Source organism: Podarcis cretensis (genome assembly GCF_951804945.1).
Source record: "Podarcis cretensis genome assembly, chromosome: 7".
Lineage (NCBI taxonomy): Eukaryota > Metazoa > Chordata > Lepidosauria > Squamata > Lacertidae > Podarcis > Podarcis cretensis.
In genome coordinates, this window is record NC_137176.1 from 7,387,244 (window position 1) to 7,411,603 (window position 24,360).

Below are 24,360 nucleotides of genomic sequence, written 5' to 3' on the forward strand. Positions count from 1 at the left end.
CCGCACGCACACACTGAGGGGGTGACATTCAGCACGCCGCTTGCCCATGACTCCCAAGCCTACCCCAAGCTGTTGGTGGATTGGGAGTCACGGGCAGGCGGTGCGCCATTGGCCCCGCACTCCTGGGCTGCTGGAGGAGGGCAGGGCACGGCTTTATTTGACAGGGGAAGGAGGGAGGGGGAAGAGGAGGGATCTACATCGGATAGCTGCCTGCGTGGGAGGAAGGGGGAATTTCAATGTGCGAGGGTGACAAAAAAAATTCCTCACCGGGTACCCCCTGACCTTGCTACGCCACTGTGTACAAGGGGCTGAATCAGTGGATTGTAAGAGCTCCAGAGAGCCCTGTTGGGATGGCCCTTCTAGTTTGTCAGCAGATTCTGCCCAAGGGCAACTGCTGTTTGTGATTCAGAAGTGAGAAGCACATTTTGGGGTAAAGACTATGCATGTACAGAAGACTATCTGTGTACAGTGGTGCCCCGCAAGACGAATGCCTCGCAAGACGAAAAACTTGCTAGACGAAAGGGTTTTCCGTCTTTTGAGGTGCTTCGCAAGACGAATTTCCCTATGGGCTTGCTTCGCAAGACGAAAACGTCTTGCAAGTTCTTGCGATTTTTTTCCTTTCCCCCCCTTTTTCTAAGCCGCTAATAGCCGCTTAGCCGCTAAGCTGCTAATAGCGCTAAGCCGCTAATAGGGGTGCTTCACAAGACGAAAAACCCGCAAGACGAAGAGACTCTCGGAACGAATTAATTTCGTCTTGCGAGGCACCACTGTACAGCAAGAATTACCATACAGCAGCAGCACATAGTGAGCCTACATTTGAGCATCAAGCACAGGACTAGTCTACTTAAAGCATATGAAAACCTCAGCTGCATAGCTGGCCTACGCAAAGTCTGATTAGCTAAGTCTGGTTATCATTTGGAGGTGTGCACACATAATAGTACAGGAAGAAGCAAAGGCTAAGAGGGTAAAGCTAAGCCCTCCTGTTGGCGTGCCCTCGTCTCACCAGTGTGCCAACTTGGGCTCATGGGATGTCAGGCAAAGGTAGCCTGCAAGAAGCCCAGTAACAACAGCCTGAGCAAACTGTAAAATGAAAAGCAATGATTTTTTTTTAAAAAAAAATACAGATTTTGTCTGAGAAGACAGAAGCTTTGCACGCTTATGTAAAAGGCATACCAAGAAGATAAGCACTGAGCTACTGAGATCTTTGCAGCTCGGTTGCTTGCCATTGGCAGCTGAGAAATGCCTTTTTATGTTAGCTAGACACTTGCTCTTGGGAGATGCCTCTGTGGCAGAAAGTGAGAAGGTGCTGCAGGGAACACATAACAGGATCCTTCATGTGATATGCAGATCCGGCTGCTGAGTAAACACTTCACAGGAGAGACAGCAAGAGGTACCTTAAATCACTGAATAAAGTTCCAGAGATTTTTTTTTTTTTTTTTTTTAAATCATACCCAGGAATAGGAAAAATACAGACAACTCGTGAGTCCCTCCTGTCCATTTTTAAACTGTTTTAAGTTTTAGCCTAAGCTTTTAACTGGGATTCATTGTTGGATGACTTGTCCTTTACTTCAGCTAATTTTCTCTGGTGATGGATAAACATTGCTGGGTTTTGTTTTGTTTCTGGAGCATTCAGAAGAATTTTGAGAAATCAAAAGGACTGCTTGGCTCAGGACAGAAAAGTGAGATTTGAGGCAGTTGTGAAATTTTACCTAGTTCTTAGAGCACAGTAACATCCAGATCTCAGGATTGTAGCCTTGAAAATTTACTATTTTGAGCTTCACTACAAACTCAAAAACATTTGACAGCAACATGTAGAGTTCTACTTAATTTATTCATCCTGATGCAGGTATATGCTACAGATCATGCAAGTGTGCACTAATGCAAGTCCTGCATTGCAGAGTATAATGCCCCCGTTCATTCCTTAATTTTTTAAAAATGCAAATCAACCATATTCCAAATAGAGTATGCATTCTTAAAGAGAGAGAATGAAAGTATGCTTGCCCTTGCCTGGCACAGTGGTGTTGCAGACTGGTGCTGCCAGCCCGACACAACCCAGTGATGGGTGCCCCTTTGGGCAGCAGCCACAAGCTATCAGAGAATAGAGTGGTACTATTAGTATTGAATCCCTGCGGCTTCGTCACGCTGGCCACGTGACCCGGAAGTGTCTTTGGACAGCGGTGGCTCCCGGCCTCTTAAGCGGGATGAGCGCGCAACCCTAGAGTCGGACACGACTGGCCCGTACGGGCAGGGGTACCTTTACCTTTACTTTATTAGTATTGTTATTATTACTATTATTAATCTGGCCTAGGAAGGCATCGTCCAAGCCTTCAGTCTGTCTTGGAGGTCTATAGCAGACCCTCACAGTAAGGTCTCTGTTGTTTCCCTCTCCTGTAATTTTTACCTATATACTCTTGATCTGCCTTCCATGTTCCAGGTCTTGGATCTCTTCACAAGTGTATTCATCCTTTACATATAGTGCGACTCCTCCTCCCTTCCTGTTTGATCTATTCCTTTGGAACATTCCAGTCATGAGTTTCATCTCACTAGTTTTCAGTAATGTCTACTAAATCATATTTGCCATCCTGTATTAAAAGCTCTAATTTGTCTTGCTTGTATCCCATTCTCTGTGCATTAGTATAGAGACAACTGAAACCAAGAGTCATTCTTTCCAACTGCTTTCTTCATGTAGTTTCCTGCCTTTTAGCAGGTTTCTGGAGCACCGCCTCAGTTTTCTGTGCATCCGTGAAGCTCTTACCCCAGTACCATGTTTTCCCATGTCTCCGTACCCCTTAGGATTCAGTTTAAAGCTCTCCTGATCAGGTTTGTGAGACTCATAGCAAACACAGTATTGCCACCCACTGTGAGGTGCAACCCATCTCTTACCAGGAGTCCTTCCTTTCCCTTCTGTTTTTAACAGAGGCTTTTGTATGTATTGTATTTGGAACGCTAAAGAGAGAGACCAAAATGTTTATTTAATATTCAAAAGGAATCAAAACATAAATCCAACTACTGGTGATGCAAAATGATACAGCTATTTTCCCCGACAGGTGACAATAACCACCTGACAGTTCTTCTATTCCAGTGCTATGTTTTCTGCAATCATATTTATTCATAGCTGTTCCATCCAGAATTTCCACCTCTGGATTGGGACCCATGACGATAAGTAAGATGAACATGTGAATGCCATCCGTGGGCACAGCATTGCTTCCAGTGGCCTGTTTATCTGCTGCACAAGTAAAACTGGATTGTGGCAAGTGTGTTCTGTTTGTTTTGTGGCAAATCAGGGTATTTGACATGCTTGGCTTGGGTTATATTAGTTACTGTAGGTATGCCATTAGCCCAGAATTTTCGAAATCTTGATGGAAAACATACATGTAAAGAGACACAAATGTACATGGCAAAGCCCCTGGTGGTTTCTATTCCAAAATTATTGTTTCAAGAGAGTTTGGGGTGAGTGGGGGAAATGTGTTTTTCTCTCTGGGTTCTGTTCAGACTTCTTGACTGTTAAATGAGAAAACAGTATAATTTATTCAATGAGCATCCTTTACCTTCAAGATTGGAGAGTGATGCACATTTTAGAACCAACTTCTGGGCAGAATGAAAAATGGAGACATAGTTGTTGAGATATGGTGGCATTTTGTATATGTGCAACGACGGGATCTGTTTTTTTTTTTATCAGCAGCACAGCGGCCAGCAGGCTTGCAAACTTACTTCCCTCTGGGTGATGATTTTGTACTGCATATGCTTTTGTTATCACTATACTGGACTTTCATAATGCATCATGTTATGGAATTCCAAATTGTGCTATTTTTAGATGCAGGTTTAGTCTGACTGCAGCTGCCAGCATGATAAAATAAAAATAAAAAGAGCCGCACATTTGACACATCTTAAGCGCATCCACCAATTAACAGTGACCAGGATTTAGTTTAAAATAGTGCTGGAATGATATTTAAAAGAGCACTCAAGGCAGCAGCTACTTATCTTGCAGGTTGTTGTTTTGAGACTTTTTATGTCTTCCTGTGTTCTGCTTCTTGAAGGAAGTTTGACTTACATGTACATTATCAGTGGTTTATTCAGAAACTGGGGCAGGGAAACAGCATGTTGGGCTTTGCTGGAATTGAGGATAACACATCAACACATAACTTGCTGAGAACTAAATTGCTATTTTGTCTCTGGAATTATGAACACTCTCTATAGATGGTGCATACCTGTTGCCTACATTACAATATTGGCAAAAACTGTATAGCCCTGTGCTTAGCTAGGCCATCGGGGGTAGGGTGAGCTTTCGCGAGTCATATTGATAATGATTCTCTGGCAAATTGATGCATGCTACTTGCAAATGGAACATGGTTCGAAGCTATTTCCCTGGGGATGCCATGATGGACAAAAACCGCTCTCAGCTTTGCCACTTCCAATCTGAATCTCATCCCTCAAGGGCCAATAATGAGGTGAGTGGAGACCCAAAGATTGGCTCTTTCCTAAATCAGAGACGCTGTTAGGTGGTGAGTTAAGGGAGCCAGAGCCTCAGGATGTTTGCGCTGGGCTCCAGATCAATCCTCTCGTCTCCCATTTTGCATTTATACACTTTGTTTAACAGGGCAGGTGGGTGCTATACAAAGCCACTTGCCATCTTAATTTGCCCAGAGGTGCTTCGTTTAGATTTAGTATGTACATAAGCAACAGTTGTTGCCGATAGATTACAGGTGGGCAGAGGCCCCAATCCACATATACTATACTGGCCCCAGAAAATCTTGCTGGCAAGCTGCCAGCAAGAGCCAGTTTCTTTTTCTTTTTAATCTCTGAAAGCCTGAACTAAATTAGTGGCTGAAATTTTGTTCCATGGTCCTGTGCCCAGAATCATTTGAGTACCCGTCAATGCCCTCACCCTGGAAAACTCATAATATTCCCTTTTCACTTTATTAAGGAGACTTTCTGGTTTCACACTGGGCTTGCCAGCTCTCAGCCACAAGCTCAAAAGTGTGGCCACCTGCCGGTCTTCTGGCCTGTTGAAGTAATATGGAGGTGGATGGGTGAATTGGGTGACCGAGGCCTTGGCTTGCGGTTGTCAGCTGACACAGTCCCGTTGAGTCTTCATTTCATCCCGAGAGCTTTGGTTGAAGCCTTTGCTGTCTATAAAAAACCAGCAAGGTAAAAGCTGTGAACTCCGCCGCATTTCTAGCTACAGGCCAAATGCTTTATTCATAATGCTGCAGAACGTTTGTTTAAAGAGTAACTAACATGCTGTTTGTGACTCTTGTCCTAAAACAGAACATGCTGTTGGCTTATGGTGGTTACATTCTACAGTGTGTTCCCCTTGCAGGCATGCTGATGCAGATTTAGTTTTCTGCCACAAAGAGAAATTTGTAGTTTAGTCACTTAGTCGTGTCCGACTCTTCGTGACCCCATGGACCAGAGCACGCCAGGCACTCCTGTCTTCCACTGCCTCCCACAGCTTGGTCAAACTCATGCTGGTAGCTTCGAGAACACTGTCCAACCATCTCGTCCTCTGTCGTCTCCTTCTCCGTGTGCCCTCCATCTTTCCCCACATCAGGGTCTTTTCCAGGGAGTCTTCTCTTCTCATGAGGTGGCCAAAGTATTGGAGCCTCAGCTTCAGGATCTGTCCTTCCAGTGAGCGCTCAGGGCTGATTTACTTAAGAATGGATAGGTTTGAGAAATACAGGTACCTAATTTAAAAAGGTTCATCATTCTTTACTTCAAGGCTGACTTTTGCTAGGGATTATTTACCCTCAGCCCAGACATCAGCTCAGCAGTGATAGGGGTCACATTGACTTGAATGGGTTATAATTTTGAACATTGATGTTTCCCTAACAATAGGGACGCATGCCATTACGCATGTGCACAGTGCCATTGTCTCCATACTAAAGATCATCTATTACTCTCTGCGCATCCATGGTCAGGGAAAGAGCTTCTGCGTAAGAGAAGTCAAGTATGATTTTCAGACAAGAACTGACTCCGTCCCTCTTATTTAGAAAAACGCCCATTTCTGTTCAGTGGCACTTACTCCCAAGAAAGTGTGCATAGAATTGGTTGGTGGATGATAAAAAGAAGCTTGATGCCGCCACCACAAACCTAGCCTTTGGTCCTGAAACAAAAACCAGTGGGACTGATAAATTAAAAATACAAAACTAACCCAGTGGCAGGATTAGGTTTGCAGGACAGCACTCTGAAAGCAGGACCTCTAAGGCTGCAATCCTCAACACACACGTGAGACCGAATTCAACATAATGGAGCTTACCATGGAGTCAATACATACAGGGATTGGACTGAACTTTCCAGCAAAAGATCGGCTTGCTTAATTATTCCATTGAAATCAACAGGAGTTGAAATGCTTTAATTGAGATCAAGGTCACCTCTTTTTCTGCCCCAGCCCTGTAAGTTTGACTCTGGGGAGATTCAAAGGCATCTATGTGAGCAAATGCAGCCTCACTGACTTCGTTTAGGCTGCAGGTGAAGAATGTGTGTGGATCTGGTTTTTTACTGAGATGGTGCATTTGAGGAGACACTTGAAGGAAAAGAAAAATGTGTAATGGTAGCTGCAAGTTGGTATTTTGGAGAATGGAGTGAAAAATAAATAAATCTCCTGAATTGAACTTCCAAGAATGTCCATCTGCTTTCTTCTGACAGACTGGAAGTATGATGGAGATGACCATCCCTTTGAGGATGCAGATCCATTGATCCTAATCCAAGGCCGTCTGAAGCATATCCGGCACCGTGGTGCAAAGATCCCTCTGGCGCTTCCCCTGGCAACTCCAAAACAAGGGAGGGGGCGGTGGAAAACTCCCCCACCGCCCCGATCCCCGGTGTGGTGGCAGCGATCAAGCAGGAAAATATGCTGGTGGACATGCTCTCCAGCGTTGGGGCACCTGAGAAGGCAGCCCGGGAAGGCTGCGCGCCGCCTTTCGCCAGGAAGCAGGAGGACAACGACCGGGATCAGGGCCGACTTCAGAAGATGCAGAGGCTTGGGAGGGAAGCAGCTTCCACTCTGAGCCTCTGCGGGGATTGCTCTCCACCTGCGGAGGCTGGGGAAGGAAGCTGCACGCCTGCCAGCCATATAGTTGGTGGGGCACAGCTGGTGGGCGTGCAGGGAAAGGGGATGCTGCTGGCAAAGCCGCGCAGCTCCCCCACTCACTAGCGCGCCCTTGAGAGGCTAGCGCCCTGGCGTGATGCACCACTGAGACCAATGGGAAAGACGGCTCTGCTTGCAGCCAAATCCTATGAATGCTTAAAGGTAAAGGTAAAGGTACCCCTGCCCGTACGGGCCAGTCTTGACAGACTCTGGGGTTGTGCGCCCATCTCACTTAAGAGGCCGGGGGCCAGCGCTGTCCGGAGACACTTCCGGGTCACGTGGCCAGCGTGACATCGCTGCTCTGGCGAGCCAGAGCCGCACACGGAAACGCCGTTTACCTTCCCGCTGGTAAGCGGTCCCTATTTATCTACTTGCACCCGGAGGTGCTTTCGAACTGCTAGGTTGGCAGGCGCTGGGACCGAGCAGCGGGAGCGCACCCCGCCGCAGGGATTCGAACCGCCGACCTTTCGATCGGCAAGTCCTAGGCGCTGAGGCTTTAACCCACAGCGCCACCTGCGTCCCAGCTGCAATCCTACTGAGTTGAAAGGGATTTGCAGCCTGATCCTATGCAGGCTTACTCAAAAGTAAGTTCAAAGGGATTGCAGCTTGATCCTATTATTTTTTTAAAATAATATTTATTCAAATTTTAAAAATTACAAAGAGAAAAAAGAAAAAAGAAAAAAAAGAAAAATAGAAAGGACAGAAAAAATACAAACAATTGGAAAAAAAACAGATCAAACCTTTACATCACATGCTTTCATTCACTTACTTCCTTGACCTCCTCACACCTTCCATTTTTGTATTCTAATTCATTTAAATATATCAGCAAATCCTTTCCAGCTTTGTTTTTATCTTAATAGTTTATCTTAATATATTGTGATTTTGCATTCTCTTCTTTCACCAAATTATTTTTACTTAATCCTTTATATCTTCTCTGCTAAAACCACATAATTCTATTCCAACATCTTTCTAACATTCCTTAATTTTACAATATTTCTGAAGATAAACTTTAAATTTTTTCCAATCTTCTTCCACCAACTCTTCTCCTTGGTCTCGGAGGGATTGCAGCTTGATCCTAGTTCAACTCCACACTGTTTCACAGGTCCCTTCCACTGCTACCTCCTCCTCCCCCCCCCCATTAACCACTGCTCCGGAGGAAGGTGAGCTCAGAGCCTGGTCTGCCACCCGTCTCTGATCTGCCGCTGAAGTGTCCGCCTCAGCCAGGCACATGGTACAGCTGGCTCTGCACCCCACCCCTTTCCCCAGGGCTTAAGATTTGCCAGGCTCAGTAGTAAGGCTGGATGAGACCCAGCTGAACAGGGATGGGGGGAGCTACACCAGTGTTAAATGCAGTGGGGTTTATTACTGGATGCAGATGCCCGGGACTGCACTGTGCAGCTTTTGATGCAATACAAATATCATTACTATGCCAGCATATTTAAAAAGAAACTGGCCGTCGGTCAATTGTGTGGCACCCCATCCTCAACTCTAAAGGATGTTAAAAGTTATCCCAAGGTGGTTTTCCCTGCCCCCCCCCTTACTGTGCAACTTAGCAGGCAACAGTTTTCTTCAAGCTTTCAGTATCAATTAATATTTAACTTTTTTAAAAAAATCATTTGTAGCCTCAAGTCCGCCCATCCAGTGTAAGCCAGCTCGCTAAGGCGGCTGTGCAGGTGCTGATAAGACGTAAACTGCTGAGAGGTTGCTCAGCCCAGAGGCTGCGCATTAAACAAGTTATTATATAGCACTATTTGTTCTGTTCTCAGGCAGCAAAGCAGGGTGGGTAGGGGTTGGTGCCTTAACATCATTTCTGATGCCTTCGAAAGGTGTGTGGTCAAAACTGCTCTGGAGACCCAACTTAGACCGGCCAGCCATTGGAAGGTAGATTGCCCACCACAATCTGCCTTGAAGAGATATTTTAAAGCAGTATTTAAATTGTTCTTTTTCTTTTTCTTCCAGAGCATACCCATTCCAGGGATGAAGAGCGCTTACATTTCAAGATGTTAAAACAGTATCAGGTGAAGAAGTGAAGGTGAACAAGCTGAAGAAAACCTTCTAGAACCATGGCCACAGGTGAATGCCTCCATGTGATCATCAGTGATGTTTTGTGTTTGATTTTATTCATTGCCTCAGCGCTGGATTTCAGCGTTTCTGCTCTTAATCAGAATGTGGTATCTCCCTGAGATTTGCCATCTTGACCTCGCTCTTTCTTCCTTGCACCTTGCTAATGTCTTTATTTTGGTGCGAAACTGAAAAGCATTCTAAATTGGTTATTCTTGCAAATGCATCAATGTCCTTGGGAATTTGTTTCCATAGGAACCTTTGCCCTTATTGGATTAGGTTTCTTTGTGCACTGGTTTTTGTTGGTTGGCTGCTGTACTGCAAGTTTCCCCACAGATGATCAGGAGAGAATGACTAACAAGAAGTCCTAAAAACCCTACGCTGCAGCAATCAGACAGATTATTATTTTTGGGTTTTTTTGCTAATTTGCAGCTTGTCATCCTTGCTTCTTTGATTATGAACTAAGAAGGTGTTTTTACCCCCTCCTGCAGCAGCAGATGGTGTGGGCAGCATAGCTATAGATACCTCGCAACTTAACATGTCAGTCACTGAACCAGCAGCTTGGGCAACTGCAATGAATAACCTGGGGATGGTCCCAGTGGGACTGGCTGGACAACAGCTGGTGACAGGTAAGATTTTCACTGAGATCTGTTGCACTGGTTTATGGATTTTTTTAGAACCCTAAGATAAATGTCTAATTGTTTTCTGAAGGTGCATGCTTCTTTTTTCAGTGTGCTTCTGGAACACAAGGCATAGGTTCCCTTTCTTAATATTGCGAAGAAAGTGTTTAATCTCTTGGTATTAACAGCCATCTAATCCACGAGACATCTTAAAGTTGGTGGAAGCTGACAAAAGCCCTTGGGGAAATTTGAATCTTTAAAGCCACCAAATAATCTCTAAGACCTGTTCTGCATTGAATCTGAAAGAGAAGCCTCATAACAGATATATTTAACATTTTTAAAAGCTGTCTCCCCACCCCCACATGGAAGCCTTTGCTAATATTCTGCCAAGGAGCAGCATGGGAAATTGGCTAAAAGCTTCTGCAGAGAGAGGATGAGCATTGTTAGGTTGACACAAGAAAGTACAGCTATAAATAGAGACGTTATAAAAATCTGAATCCCAGATACCTGCCTTCACCATCAGGTGAGTGGACCTGAGAAAGAAACCCTTTTCTTATTCACTCTTCACTGAGACCTTTTTCACATGGGTAGCTCTGTAGCTTGACATTCCACTAGTGTCTTCTGCAGGAAACATGAGGGAGGTTGAAATCTCTCGAACTACAGTGGTCCCATGATGGGTTCCTGCAGCACCCACCTCTCTCTGCACACATTCCTGTACTTGCGTGTCGAGGTCCCCAGGTCCACCCCAATAACTCACACATCACACAGAAATTTTTGTTTAAGATTTTTGGCACAATTTTGGCCACAACTTTATTAAAATACAAATTTGGGAGTGGTTGCGTAGGCATTGGTTGCGACTATCTGCCCCCCCATGGGGGACAGACTGACATTCCGCACGATGCGAAAGTCAGAATGGGGGAATACACTTGGGGGTTACGCAGAGCAGGGAACCTGCCCTCACCCCAAATGCAACCAGGAGCTCATTGCTATGGCCCGAGCCCCCTTGACAGAGTGGACAAGCAATAGTTAGCTCCCAATTCCTTTAATGGAATCCCTTGCAGCAGCAGCATTGGAGGGGCAGGCACAGCCAATCCATGCCCCTCAACCAACCAAACCATAAACCAATGCCTAACCGCGAACCTTACAAGTTGTGACGATTTGCTACGCAGTAGGCAAAAACCAAATGGCCCCAGCCAATCAGCCAGATGGGCAAAATTCCTACCAGGCCCCTGCTCCAAAGCAGACAACCCCATGACAGGCATAGCAAGGTCAAAGCGAACAACCCTATTCTAGGGAGGGAGGGACGGGCAATCCAATGCATGGGCGAAAAGAGGAAGCCCTAGCCTCGTGCAAGGAGTTTTACTATTTCTGGCTGTCAATCAATAAATGGCAACATTAACTTCTTCCCAACAACAAGGGAAGCCCAATCACATCAGTGGCCAATGATCAATTAGCCCGCCCCCCAACTTTGGAGTGTCCTGGAGGCCCCCACTGCAACACATGCTCTCCATGAAGGAGAACACGCTTTGGCATTGCACACCTCCCCTTTATACTTCATGCATTTACTGCAATGCACCTTGGCTCTTTAACACCCCAGACTGCATGACTTCAGTTGTGAAGTGCTTTTGAGTTTCCAGTAAAAGGCAGAGCTTGGGGAACAATCAGAAGGAAGATTTTCATTTCTGGCTCTCTGACTGCTTATGAATGGGTTTGGGTTCACTGGGAGAAGAATGAGAAGATCAGGTTCTTGTCCCCCTAGCATCTCCAAGTTACAAAGCTCTTGGGTACCAGGCCTGGGAAAACACTCCTGTCTTACACTTTCATAGAATCATAGAATTGTAGAGTTGGGGTCACCTATTGCTGATGGCCATCCAACCTTTGCTTGGAAACCTCCAATGAAGGAGAGTCCACAACCTCCCAAGGAAGACCGTTTCACTATTGTGGTGTTTGCCCATTCTTTTGGAAATGTCTGTACAGGGGGAGAGAAAGGGTTAATAGGTAGACCAATAGAAAAACCCAGAGGTGGAGCCTACCTGTTTTAAAAAAGGCTTAGCCAGAGGTTTAGACAGTTGGGAAAAAGCAGTTGGAAGACAGATGGAAATAGAGAGACAGTTAGTGCAGGTGGTTCTTGTGTGAGGGGAGGTAGAAGTGTTAGAGACAGGATAAAATAAGGCTAAGAGGGTAAAGGGTAACAGCGTTTCGAATGCATTTAAAGTTTATTTGTGTTTGCAATAAACTACAATCTTCGTTGTTAACTTGAGAACCAGACTGAGACTAAGTGTTTTACCGGGGAGAACCTGGTTGGTGGCAGCGGATTAGTGGTGTATGGGCCAATAGTCCGTGAAACGACCGGGGCCTCTGTATGACTGTCAAACAGCTCTTACTGTCAGAAAGTACATCCTGATGTTTAGTCAAAATCTCCCTTCTAGCCTTTGGAGCAGGAGAAAACAAGCTTGCTCCCTCTGCCATGTGGCAGCCCTAGAGATATTTGCAGATGGTTATCCTATCTCCTCTCAGTCTCCTTTTCTCCAGGCTAAACATACCCAGCTCCCTCAACTGTTCCTGATGAGGCTTAGATTCCAGAGCCTTGGTCATCTTTTGGTTGCCCTCCTCTGCACATGTTCCAGTTTGTCAACATCCTTCTTAAATTGCGGTGCCCAGAACAGGACACAATACTCCAAGTGTGGTCGGAACCAAGGCAGAACAGAATTGCTGGGGAAACCCAGCCAGATGGGTGGGGTATAAATAATAAATTCATCATCATTACTTCCTCTCTTATCCAGAAATCCAGAAGTACAATCTCTTATCCAGAAGTCCACACAGTTGATTGTTCATGCTAAGCTATGGTTTAGCTTAGACTTAAATTCAAACAAGTCGATGCATAAGAAGGTTTATTTTTAAGAGTAGACTGATATAGCCAGCTGTACTAATGTTTCCAGAGGGTGAGACCAGAGAAGGAAATGTTTTCAAAGTCATTCAGTGGGTTGCTTCCAAGATTCTGCTTTAACAGTTGCTTGGATTTGTTGCTCTGGAATTATTGTTATTTATTTATAAAATAGCTGTGTATTGCTGTTCATAAAAAATATCAGAGCTGTTTACAACAATCGTACATAAAACCCTACAATAAAAATGATATAAAAAATTAAGAACAGAGATCAACTATTACAGAAGGATATTTTCTTAACTATACAGACAAAGGTCCGTATAGATAAAGCAATGGTTTTCCCAGTAGTGATGTATGGAAGTGAGAGCTGGACCATAAAGAAGACTGATCACCGAAGAATTGATGCTTTTGAATTATGGTGCTGGAGGAGACTCTTGAGAGTCCCATGGACTGCAAGGAGATCAAACCTTTCCATTCTGAAGGAAATCAGCCCTGAGTGCTGACTGGAAGGACAGATCCTGAAGCTGAGGCTCCAGTACTTTGGCCACCTCATGAGAAGAGAAGACTCCCTGGAAAAGACCCTGATGTTGGGAAAGATTGAGGGCACAAGGAGAAGGGGACGACAGAGGATGAGATGGTTGGATAGTGTTGTCGAAGCTACCAGCATGAATTTGACCAAACTGCAGGAGGCAATGGAAGACAGAAGTGCCTGGCGTGCTCTGGTCCATGGGGTCACGAAGAGTCAGACACGACTAAACGACTAAACAACAACAATTTTCTTAGTTGGCAGCATGAGTTTGGTACCACAGAAAGGTTTTCAATAGGTGCTTAAAGATTCAAACAGAAGGTGCCTGATGAATCTCTATTGGCAGAGCATTTCACAGGATTGGGCCAATGGCACTAAAGGCTCAGTTTCTTTTACTTTTTTATTGAAAAGAAAATTACAAACTGAACACCTGCCTCCCTCTCCCCTCCCACAACCCAAAGGCATAGTTCAGATGCAAACAATAATAGTTTATACAAGCACTAAAGTGAGGAGAGACTGAGTGTTGCTAATATAGAAAAATGCTAATATAACCAGATATTATGGAAAGTAGCTTAGTTTCTTGTTCCTGTCGTATGAGTCTTGCCATCTTGAAAGATGAGCAACAATGCTTCTGCAGATGACCTCCACATTCGAGCCGAGATATAATGGTTCAGGTGTTCCCTAAGGTACTCTGGACCTAAGTTGTGCAGGAATTTGTCTATTAATACAAAGACCTGGAACCTGACTCAGTATTAGATGAGCAGCCGGTACAAAAGTTTTAACTGTTGTGTCACACTTTGTCAGCCCCCATCAGCATTCTGCGTCAGCTGGAGCCTCTGAACCAGGCCCAAGGCAGCCCCACATAGTTTTCCTTGCTGCACCCCCTTTGCCGGTTTGCTGCGCTGTGGGAACCACCACTTGAGGCTTCGTTTGGCTGCTGGGCTGGCTGGGTTTTCTGCCTTTGGCTCGTGAGCTGGTTGACTAAAATCCTTTATTTTGGCTGCTGGTCCCTTATTTTCAAATCTGTAAGTTGACAGCTATGGCTTGGGGTTCCTGATGCATGAACTACAGTGATCAGCCTGTTCAACCTATCTGAGAAAGAATGGACTTCTGAAATTGTATTTACTGGTCTTTTAGGGTTGTATCCAATTAATTCGTTGCACTCGCAGAATGACTTTCATTTGTGTGGCGGAAGTTCTCCTGCCCTTGCACCCCCCCCCAATCTGTCCTGGGTTTTCCCCCAACCCTCCCAAGTTTGATGTTTGCAGGGAGAATGTGAGGAGAAGAGAAAGGGAAGTTGTCTTGTGCAAATACAAGTCGTTCTGCGAGAACCATGTCTTTATTAGACTCAGCCCCTAATTTTTTTCAGTTCAGGGTGTTTGATTCAGTAATAATTTAAGTGCTATATTTTGAAAGTAACAATCCAGAAGTGAGCACGGTGTGGTGATTATAATACATGTCCCATTCAAAAATTAATGTTTCATGATATTGAAATTCTTGACCCTGGGTCTGGGATTTATTGCTAGTTAATTGTAGACAGTGGGTTAGTTTGTGCAATTGTCTAGTTCTCGATGAGTTGATAAATTTGTTTCTGGGCAGAACCACTTCAGGCATGGGTGTAGCCAGGATTTTTGTTAGGGGAGGCAGGCCTTTTGTGGGGGGGGGATTTTTTTTATTTATTGGGGGGGAGCTACCCCTCCTTGCCCCCCCTTGACTACGCCCATGACTTCAGATGTGGGCTCACTTGAGCATTTTCTCCCTGGATACTATTCTATTTGTCCACCTAAAAAATACTAAAATAATATCAAGTTAAAAGCACAGGAAATGGGGCGGCTAAGGCAGAAGTAAGTACAGTGCCTCACAAGACGAATGCCTCGCAAGACGAAAAACTCGCTAGACGAAAGGGTTTTCCGTTTTTCGAGGTGCTTCGCAAGACGAATTTCCCTATGGGCTTGCTTCGCAAGATGAAAACGTCTTGCGGGTTTGCTTCCTTTTTCTTAAAGCCGTTAATACCCGGGGAATCCGTGCTCTGCAAGACGAAAAAATCGCAAGACGAAGCAACTCGCGGAACGAATTAAATTCGTCTTGCGGGGCACCACTGTAACTGAAACAGCGTGTGTGGTGAAATGTTGAGAGGCACAAGCAATGTTAGAATTCCTGCCCCATGATTGCAGTCATGGTATTGTTGTCTGTCACATGACGGTATATGTTTTGACTCCACAGAGTGGGAAGTGATGGAGACAGGATGTTTGTGTTACTGTGTTCCGTGAAGTGGGACTATTGTCCTTTGTTCTTTCTCTTTGCTGTCTGATGCTAGAGAGAGAGGGAGCTATGTTGCAGTGCTCCGTGCATGTTTATATGTAAATAAAGTAGATTAGCCAAAATGCTGAGTTGCTGAGGTCTGTTACGCATGATGCGCAAACTCTGTGGATCCCTAAGTGTGCTGGTGTCTGTTGGCATCGGTCGCTGTGATGTTCAGGCTGAAGAAAGCTTTTGAAGCTCCCGAACGATCGACCAGGAGGGAGGGAACATGCCAGTCGGGCATGTGTCTCTGTCAGGGTCTTACTCGAGTGGAGCAAAAGGCATGTTCCTGAAGTTCCAAACATGGTCTGGTGTTCTATCCAAACTAAGTCTTCAAGAATTAGAGGATGAGGCAAACAAAGACCCCTTTAGAGAAAAATTGGTGTGTTTGAACCCTTCATGCCACACACATGCAGATTCAAATCCTTAAAAAGCCATTCAGCCAGAAGGGTTTTGAAAGTTTTTATTGCAGCTGATCACCTGGTTCCATAACAACATAATGGTGGTGTAAATTTGTGCCCATATCATGATACCCAGCTAAGCCATAATCTGAGTAGATCCATTAAAATCAATTTTATAGGACAAAATAAACTCTAACACCACATACGTAATGTCTGGAATAATGGCTGTCACCTCTTCTGTAGTCATAATTCTCAATGAGGATTAAAATCCCCACTTCATCCATAAATAGTCATTAAAAGGAACCGCTGCCTGCCCTGTATGATCACGTATTAGGGGATAATTCTTCTGTGTTACATGATTTCCACCCATTTGGATGTACATTTAAAGTTTTTGTCTGCCAGCCTCTGTCGATGCAGCAGTAGCTTGGTCACTTTATAGCCTACAAGGGAAACTCTATGAACAATGGAAAGGCTTTAAAATGGCGTGCAACTTCTGGTTTGTTTTTCTATAGCACTCTTGAGACATAGTTTGCTTGGCCTTGATGGCGAATCAATTTCCAGCACTGCTAGCCTTCCAGGACTCAAAGTACCCTATATAATTCCTTATTTATTAGTGCTGTAAAATTGGATTTTACATCTAAGCAAATGTCAAGGTTTTAAATGGTAGCAAAGTTTCCGATTGTATAGAATCTCTTTTGCTATTTGCTCTGCCGGTTGCTTTCTTCTTTATGTCATGTACCCTCTGAAGTTGCCACACATTTAGTAGTCAGTGTATGCAGTTTAATGCTAGAATATGATTTAGACAATGCATAGTTCCTTAACGATGTAGTTCTTAGAACTGTTAAATGCTGATCAGTACATTGTGCCTAAAATTAGGGTTGCATAGATTAAGTTTTATTAAATGGAGATTAATGAGCCTAAATTACCTATGTTCATTAATTTCCGTGTGTCTACTCTGAGTAGGACTAGTGTTAGCTACAACCCTAGCTTACACACAGTTTGATGTTCTAAGTTAACTTCAGTGGCTGAAACATTTTCTGGCAGGTGGCCATCTGCCATGGCTGTTTTAGCATTCCTGCATTTCATGGGCTTGGACTAGATGACTCTCAAGTCCCCTTCCAAATCTGCAATTCTGTGAATGATCGAAGTAATAAAAAAAAAATTGACACGCATTTTTGTTAAATATTAAGATTTATTTCCTTAGGCTTCATAGTTGTATAGGCTTCATCAGGCATTCAGCTGAACACATGAACAAAGTGTGGACCAGGACAAGGGTCAGTGCCGGACTTAAAGGTAAAGGTAAAGGTACCCCTGCCCGTACGGGCCAGTCTTGACAGACTCTGGGGTTGTGCGCCCATCTCACTTAAGAGGCCAGGGGCCAGCGCTGTCCGGAGACACTTCCGGGTCACGTGGCCAGCGTGACAAAGCTGCATCTGGCGAGCCAGAGCTGCACACGGAAACGCCGTTTACCTTCCCGCTGGTAAGCGGTCCCTATTTATCTACTTGCACCCGGAGGTGCTTTCGAACTGCTAGGTTGGCAGGCGCTGGGACCGAGCAGCGGGAGTGCACCCCGCCGCAGGGATTCGAACCGCCGACCTTTCGATCGGCAAGCCCTAGGCGCTGAGGCTTTAACCCACAGCGCCACCTGCGTCCCTAGTGCCGGACTTACGTATAAGCTAAACAAGCTATAGTTTCAGGCCCCACTCTCTTGGGGGGCCCCAAAAAAATTAAAGGGGGGGAAACACTGGATGTACATTTCCAAAATATAAGATAAAAAACAAATAAAATAAAACCTACATACAGCAACAGTGTTTTGTGTTGTGATGGCTTCTATGATGTAAGTCATGGGCCCCGCCTGCTAGCCTGCTCCCTAAAATATCACTGGTTTGCTCATTTCTATATATAGGGTGCCTACATTCTGCAGGGACTGGTTGCATGGAAACACATGCAAATGGCTTTAGATACCGCTTAGGTCCATACATTTCCAAATAGCATATATTCAACACAAAAAGCAGTGACTATTTGTTGTTGACAAAGGACAGCTGGACATATAAAGGGCCCCATTACCTTCAGTAGCTTGGGGTCTCATCAAACCTAAATCCAGCCCTGGCAAGGGTAGACACCCAAATCCTGCCCTCCATGTTCTCTTCCATGCCATGCCCCTCCCCATTGCTGGCATTCCCCATGATGCACTTGGAAGGTGTGTAAGCAGGTTCGCTTTGTGTTTGCTTGAGCAGAAGTAGACCAGCTTTACCTGCTGAGGTTGATTTGTGCACATCATTGGATAACGTTAAGTGTTAAGTTGTGGGTGAACATATCAGACGACACAGCGATTCTTCAAACAGCTCTTGTTTATTCAGAGGCCAGAACAGAACTGAACTGAAGGGTTCAGCCAGACTGCTTATATAAAACTCCAGTACAACGTAACTGTAACAACTTTCTGTAAGTATCCAATCACTGAACGTCACTTTTGATCCCTTATTTGCATATTTGGACCTGAACTATCTACAGTATCCCCCTGGTGGCCCCGGATGAGAACTTCAGTACATAACAGTAAGGCCAAGGAGAAGAAGGCAAAGAAGAAACTTCTTTGTTGTGCCCACAGGTCTTCTCCAGAGAGGTCTGCTGTAGCCCAACACTATGGGTCTCTTGGAGATATATTAAGATGGTTTTGTTGCAAAGCTATTTTAATAATTTGTGTAGAAAAGCAGGTGCTGACAAGTGTTTTTCGATAGCAATTTATACATCCATGAGGAAAGTCTTCTAACCCAACAGCAGCTGAAACCCAGCTTGGATTATATCAACCACTCTCCCAAATCTGTCCTAGTGAAAACTGCTGAGACGTCGTTGCTCCTAGATTATCCACATGGTTTCCTGCTTGTTTTTTGCTTGAAAATGGCTTTTTTAAATAAGCAAATATCCTTATATACTTGCAACAAATGGCGCACATGTGCTCCGCTGGCACGAAATCATCAAATCCTTTTAACTCTAATGATGTTACCCTTGTTTCCTGTACTTCTAATTCTGTTTCAGCAATGTCATCTGAGTTTTTGTTTGGCCTTCCACTCATTTGTATACATTATGTTAGGAACAAAGGGAACCCTCCAAAGCATTTTTATTTCACTTGTAATCCTTTTACAGTTGGGAAATGGCTATCCTTTGTTTGCCTCTTCTTGGAGTGCAGATCCACTCTACAGAGCTGAGGAGAACATGTGTTTTTGGGTGTCACAGTATTAAAAGCATAACTTGGTTTGGTTTTTCACAATCAAAAGAACTGGTTTTTAAAAAAGCATGTGCTGGCTCTTTAACCTCTTCCCAAGATGGAAGAAACTAACTTGCTATTTATACAAATATGAAGTTTAAAGCCACAAAAGAGCAAACAGATGCTCTGATTTAATAGCAGCCAGAAGGCACTCTAGCAATGCTCAAGGGTTTTGCTATGTCTCTTGGGGGGGGGGGTTCCTTAGTGTTATCTTGGAAGCAGCAGAGCCCATCTGCCGCAGCACAACAAACAGCGTTTGAACCCTTTTCTCTCTTTCGAAAGGAACCTGTTACGCGTCTCTGCTGTTTAAGTAACCAAAGAGAAGTCAGTTGGGCAGTTCTAGCTAGAATCTTCATCGTATACCTTTTTGTCGCTCTTGCAGAGACCCTGGTGGCCAAGCCATTTGCTCCAGGATTCCCTCAAACTACTACACTACCCTCTGTTCACCCCTCACCCCTGTGGCAAGAGGAGTACATTTACTCAGCTCATTGGTTGCTAAGTGCAGAAAATAGAATCAAATTCTGAGCTCTGTACTAAAAAAGACATTTGCTGGGTGTGCGTGTCTGTCTGTCTGTGCTTTCTCTCAGTTCCACTTCAAAGACTCGAGTGCTGAAGGATGCACAGTCTGTTAAGACGCTGATGTTACCTGTGTGAAACCTTGCTCAGAAATTTTATTATTTATTTACTTACGAATGAATGAATGAATGAATGATAGCAGGGACGTAGAAGTCCTGTTGTAGGAATAGGGGAACTTATTATAGGGGAACTTATTATTGTCGCCTCTGGAAATAGAATTCTTGGTTGCATTATTTATTGTTACTATTATTATTTATTAAATTACTGTACACCCATCCTTCCTCCAAGGATCACAGGGCGGATAACAATAGAAGAACACAAAAATATATAAAGTAGTAATAAACAAAAACAACAACATCCCGGGAACTTCCGGGGAGGAAGACGGTGGATTAGTCATTGACCGCTGACACTTCTGTCAGCAGAAATAATTACGCAGTGATCAAAAGCAACCAAGGCATAAATCTTGATTGTCAAAGCTCCCTTTTGAGATAAGTGGGGTGTCATGGATTAACCTCTTATGCTCAGAAGAAGACATTCATCAGGATACAGGATAATGGCCAACAGGAAATGGGACTGGAGTATATGGAATTGAGTGTGAAGATGTAACAAATAATTATGGACTACACACTGTTGGGATTTGTTGGAACCCTCGTAGAGAAATTCATAATACTGGGTCAGATAAGAACTATGATTGACATTTAATGATGATAAAAAATGAAGAGCTTCTTTTGGACTTTTTTTGGGGGGAAGGTAGATGCGAGAGGACTGAGAATGAAGATTGAAAAACCTTCGTCTAGCAGATGGAGAAAGAGCTGGACAATAGTATAGCCAGATGTTATCTTGGAGTGCATATTCTGAACATTTTGAATAATTGTTACATACATAATTGGCAGACAGAGAACTGGCAGCCCTTCTTATTTCTTTTTCATTAATTCCTTTTCTATCTTCCTTTTCTATGATTTTCCTTTATACTTATATTTTGTTTTGTAAATTGAAGTTCTCTATCTTGGAATAAGGAAGATAACACCCATCGTCAACAGTTTTATGCTCCCATTGTGACTTTAACTCATATGTGAGGTTTCTAATGTTAACCCTTTAGGACATTAAGGAAATAAGAGAGCAGGCTAAAAATTGTACGCTCTAGTGGAGAGCTGCAAATTGGTTGCAGATTTTGTCATTGTGATTATTTTTCACAATACTTGGGTTCATCATCTTACTGACATATACTTTAAGTCTTTTACATGCAGAATTCAGGAAAGTGTCATGATGAACCTCAGGCAGTATTTTGGAGAAAATACTGCTCACCAGCTTGGTGGAATATATGTAGTTTTAAGTGTTTCAAATAATGAAATACTTCAGTCACTGTTTCACACATTCATATACGCTTTATTTTATTCCTATTCTTGCTTTCAAACTACCCTTTTCTTTTCTTTTTGTAATTGTGCTAATAAGATGCATGTAGATCAGCTTAGTTTTGATTACCATAAATTCAAAATGGCAACCATTTTTCCATTTATTGTGAACACAAAAAATTGGAAACTCTTAAAATGTAACAAATCCTTAGGTAAAAATGTAGGTAAAGGTACCCCTGCCCATACGGGCCAGTCGTGTCCGACTCTAGGGTTGCGTGCTCATCTCGCTCTAGAGGCCATGAGCTGGCGCCGTGCGAAGACATTTCCGGGTCACGTGGCCAGCGTGACGAAGCTGCAGCTGGCGAGCCAGCACCAGCGCAGCACACAGAAACGGCGTTTACCTTCCCGCTATAAAGCGGTCCCTATTTATCTACTTGCACTTAAGAGTGCTTTCGAACTGCTAGGTGGGCAGAAGCTGGGACTGAACGACGCAAGCTCACCCCGCCGCGGGGATTCGAACCGCCGACCATACGATCGGCAAGTCCTAGGCACTGAGGTTTTACCCACAGCGCCACCCGCGTCCCATAGGTAAAAATGTAGTACGTTTATATGTATATGTATATTTATATGTATACATGTAACTGGTATTAAATTGATGAAATGTTGAAACCCTACCCCTCTGAAAACCCTAAACGGTGATTCCTTATACGGGCACAATTCACGTTAAATATATATTGGTCAACTTCCAGAACATAGATTGCCACAGGGAGCAAACCTACACCTGCAGAGGCCTTCCCTGGTACCTGTGGGGTCCTGTGTCTCCCCACCCCACCCCTAGTCAAATTAGGCTCAAAAGAAGCCCCTTTCAAGTCTTATTGTGGGGGGGGGGCAATTTCAGGAGGAGGTCACAGCTGGGGAGGGTGAGTTCTTTGAAAATGTCCCTGTGCCTCAATTAGGCTTCAAAGAAACCTTCTGTTGGTTATATTACAGCGTAGATTTCAGATGTCACAGCCCAAAATGGCCCCCACTGCAATTAAACTTGAAAGAAGCCAAGGTCTACTCTTGACTACAGCTCAGGGTCATAGCTGTCAACCGTCCCTTATTTGGTGGGAAACTCCCTTATCCCAGCGCTGTGTCCCGCTGCTGTCCCTTATTGATGATGTCCCTTAAATTTCCCGGGTTTCAAAGGAAGCAGCTCCTCTCCCTCCCTTCCTGCTGGCCAGGGAGGAGGGAGGCTCCAACTGTGTTGCTTGGCTGCGTTGCTCACCCAATAAGGAGTCTAAGAACGACTGGGGGTGGAGCTTGCATGCCTTGTGCCGATCAAATCGGCTGCGTTGCCTGGGGACTTGCCTTTGCTCAGCGCTTCCCAGCGGAGAGGTGACAGTGGTTTTCCTTGCTGCATCCCCTTTGCCGGATTGCTGCGCTGTGGGAACCACCGCTTGAGGCTTCGTTTGGCTGCTGGCTGGGCTTTCTGCCTTTGGCTTGGAGGGGCTCAGAAGTTGAACATACCTGTGATTGGGAAATCCCTTATTTTGGCTGCTGATCCCTTATTTTCGAGGCTGCTGGTCCCTTATTTTCAAATCTGTAAGTTGACAGCTATGCTCGGGGTTAGAGAGGAGAGCGTTTCACCATGCCAAGTCAAGTCCAGGGCGGAACAAAGCAGCTGTGATCCTGCACATTAATGATCTTATTTCCAATGTATGGTCCAACTCTGTTAGAAAGGGTTGCAACATTTCATTCTCTAGCCAGCTTTTGGCCTGTCTGGTTAAAAAGCTGAAAGTCAGTAGATACTGTTTACTTATCTTGCTGTGTATAGATCGGGTCTTCTTCTTCTTTGTTTAGGGTTTAATTTTGCTGTTTAAATTTGTATTTTATTGATATAATTTTTTATTAAATATTTCAAAGATTTCTGTCCTGTCTGCCTATAAATATGCTAATTATCCATTCTGAGCCACTTAGAGCATCTGGGAAATAAGTCTTTAATATTTTAAATGCAAATAAAGACTTATTGAAGCATTTTTTTATTATTACAAAAAAATTATTACAAAAAAACTGAAGTTCTCACCCTGGGCCTGCAGGGGGATACTGTAGATAGTTATGCAAATGAAGGATCGAAAGTGATGTTCAGTGATTGGATAGTTTTAGAAAGTTGTTACAGTAACGTGGTACTGGAGCTCTATATAAGCAGGCTGACTGAGCCCTTCAGTTCAGTTCTGTCCTGGCCTGTGAATAAACAATAGCTGTTTGAAGAATTGCTGTGTCGTCTGGTATGTTCACCCACAACTTAACACCGGGTTCGTGTCTCCGCTCCTCCACATGCAGCTGCTGGGTGACCTTGGGCTAGTCACACTTCTTGAAGTCTCTCAGCCCCACTCACCTCACAGAGTGTTTGTTGTGGGGGAGGAAGGGAAAGGAGAATGTTAGCCACTTTGAGACTCCTTCGGGTAGTGATAAAGCGGGATATCAAATCCAAACTCTTCTCTTCTTCCCTTGGGCAGCTCATAGTGGCTGCTGGAGAGCGGACGAGGAGGAGAGGCTGCCGTCGCTGAGGCCCAGTCCCATGTGACGTGCCAGTTTTGAGGGGCAGGCAGAGGGCAGAACCACCTTGCACCCACATCTAATCACTGCTTCTGGAATCTGGCCTTTGGACTGCTTACCCTCCAGTTCATCTTCTCACCAGCTCCTCTTTCTGGAACCTGACCTTTTCTCTTGTCTTTTACTGTGCTGCTTGCCTCTGACTCAGCTGCTCATTCGCTTTCACCTCTGAAACCTTGACACGTGCCTTTCTGGGACTACACTACTCTGACTCTGGCTTGTTCCCATCTGACATCGGGTCTCTGGTCTTGGAGTACTCACCTCTGGCAGAGCATGGCATATTGTGGTGCAGATGTGAGTCTAAAGCTGGTTTTCTAGCCTGCCTCTGTGCATAGATATCTCGTGCTGGATTGAGTTGAAAGGCTGGCTGTAGCCAAGGAGATGGGAGAAGAGTGTGTTTTTTTAGATGATTGTGTTGGATGCTGAGAGATGAAACTTGGGAGAACCAGCTCTTCCAGGAATCGCTGCCTCTCACTCATTGTCAACTTTTAAAAGAATAAGCAGATATGTACCGTATTTTTCGCTCTATAAGACGCACCAGACCACAAGACGCACCCAGTTTTTGGAGGAGGAAAACAAGAAAAAAAAATATTCTGAATCTCAGAAGCCAGAACAGCAAGAGGGGTCTCTGCGCAGTGAAAGCAGCAATCACTCTTGCTGTTCTGGCTTCTGGGATAGCTGCGCAGCCTGCATTC

The 24,360-nt window shown here is 44.4% G+C and overlaps 1 protein-coding gene across 8 annotated transcripts in view; it reads left to right on the forward strand.

The window, feature by feature from the left end:
- ENOX1 (ecto-NOX disulfide-thiol exchanger 1) overlaps positions 1-24,360 on the forward strand; it is a 288,744-nt gene that overhangs the window by 166,354 nt on the left and 98,030 nt on the right. For 5 of the 8 annotated variants that reach the window (XM_079983576.1, XM_079983583.1, XM_079983578.1 and 2 more), the window contains 2 exons: positions 9,047-9,160; positions 9,640-9,777. In XM_079983576.1, coding sequence (XP_079839702.1) covers positions 9,151-9,160; positions 9,640-9,777 — 148 coding nt within the window. In that variant the 5' untranslated portion in view covers positions 9,047-9,150. The remainder of the gene's footprint in view (positions 1-9,046; positions 9,161-9,639; positions 9,778-24,360) is intronic. The other 3 variants (XM_079983580.1, XM_079983581.1, XM_079983582.1) reach the window with 2 other exon arrangements.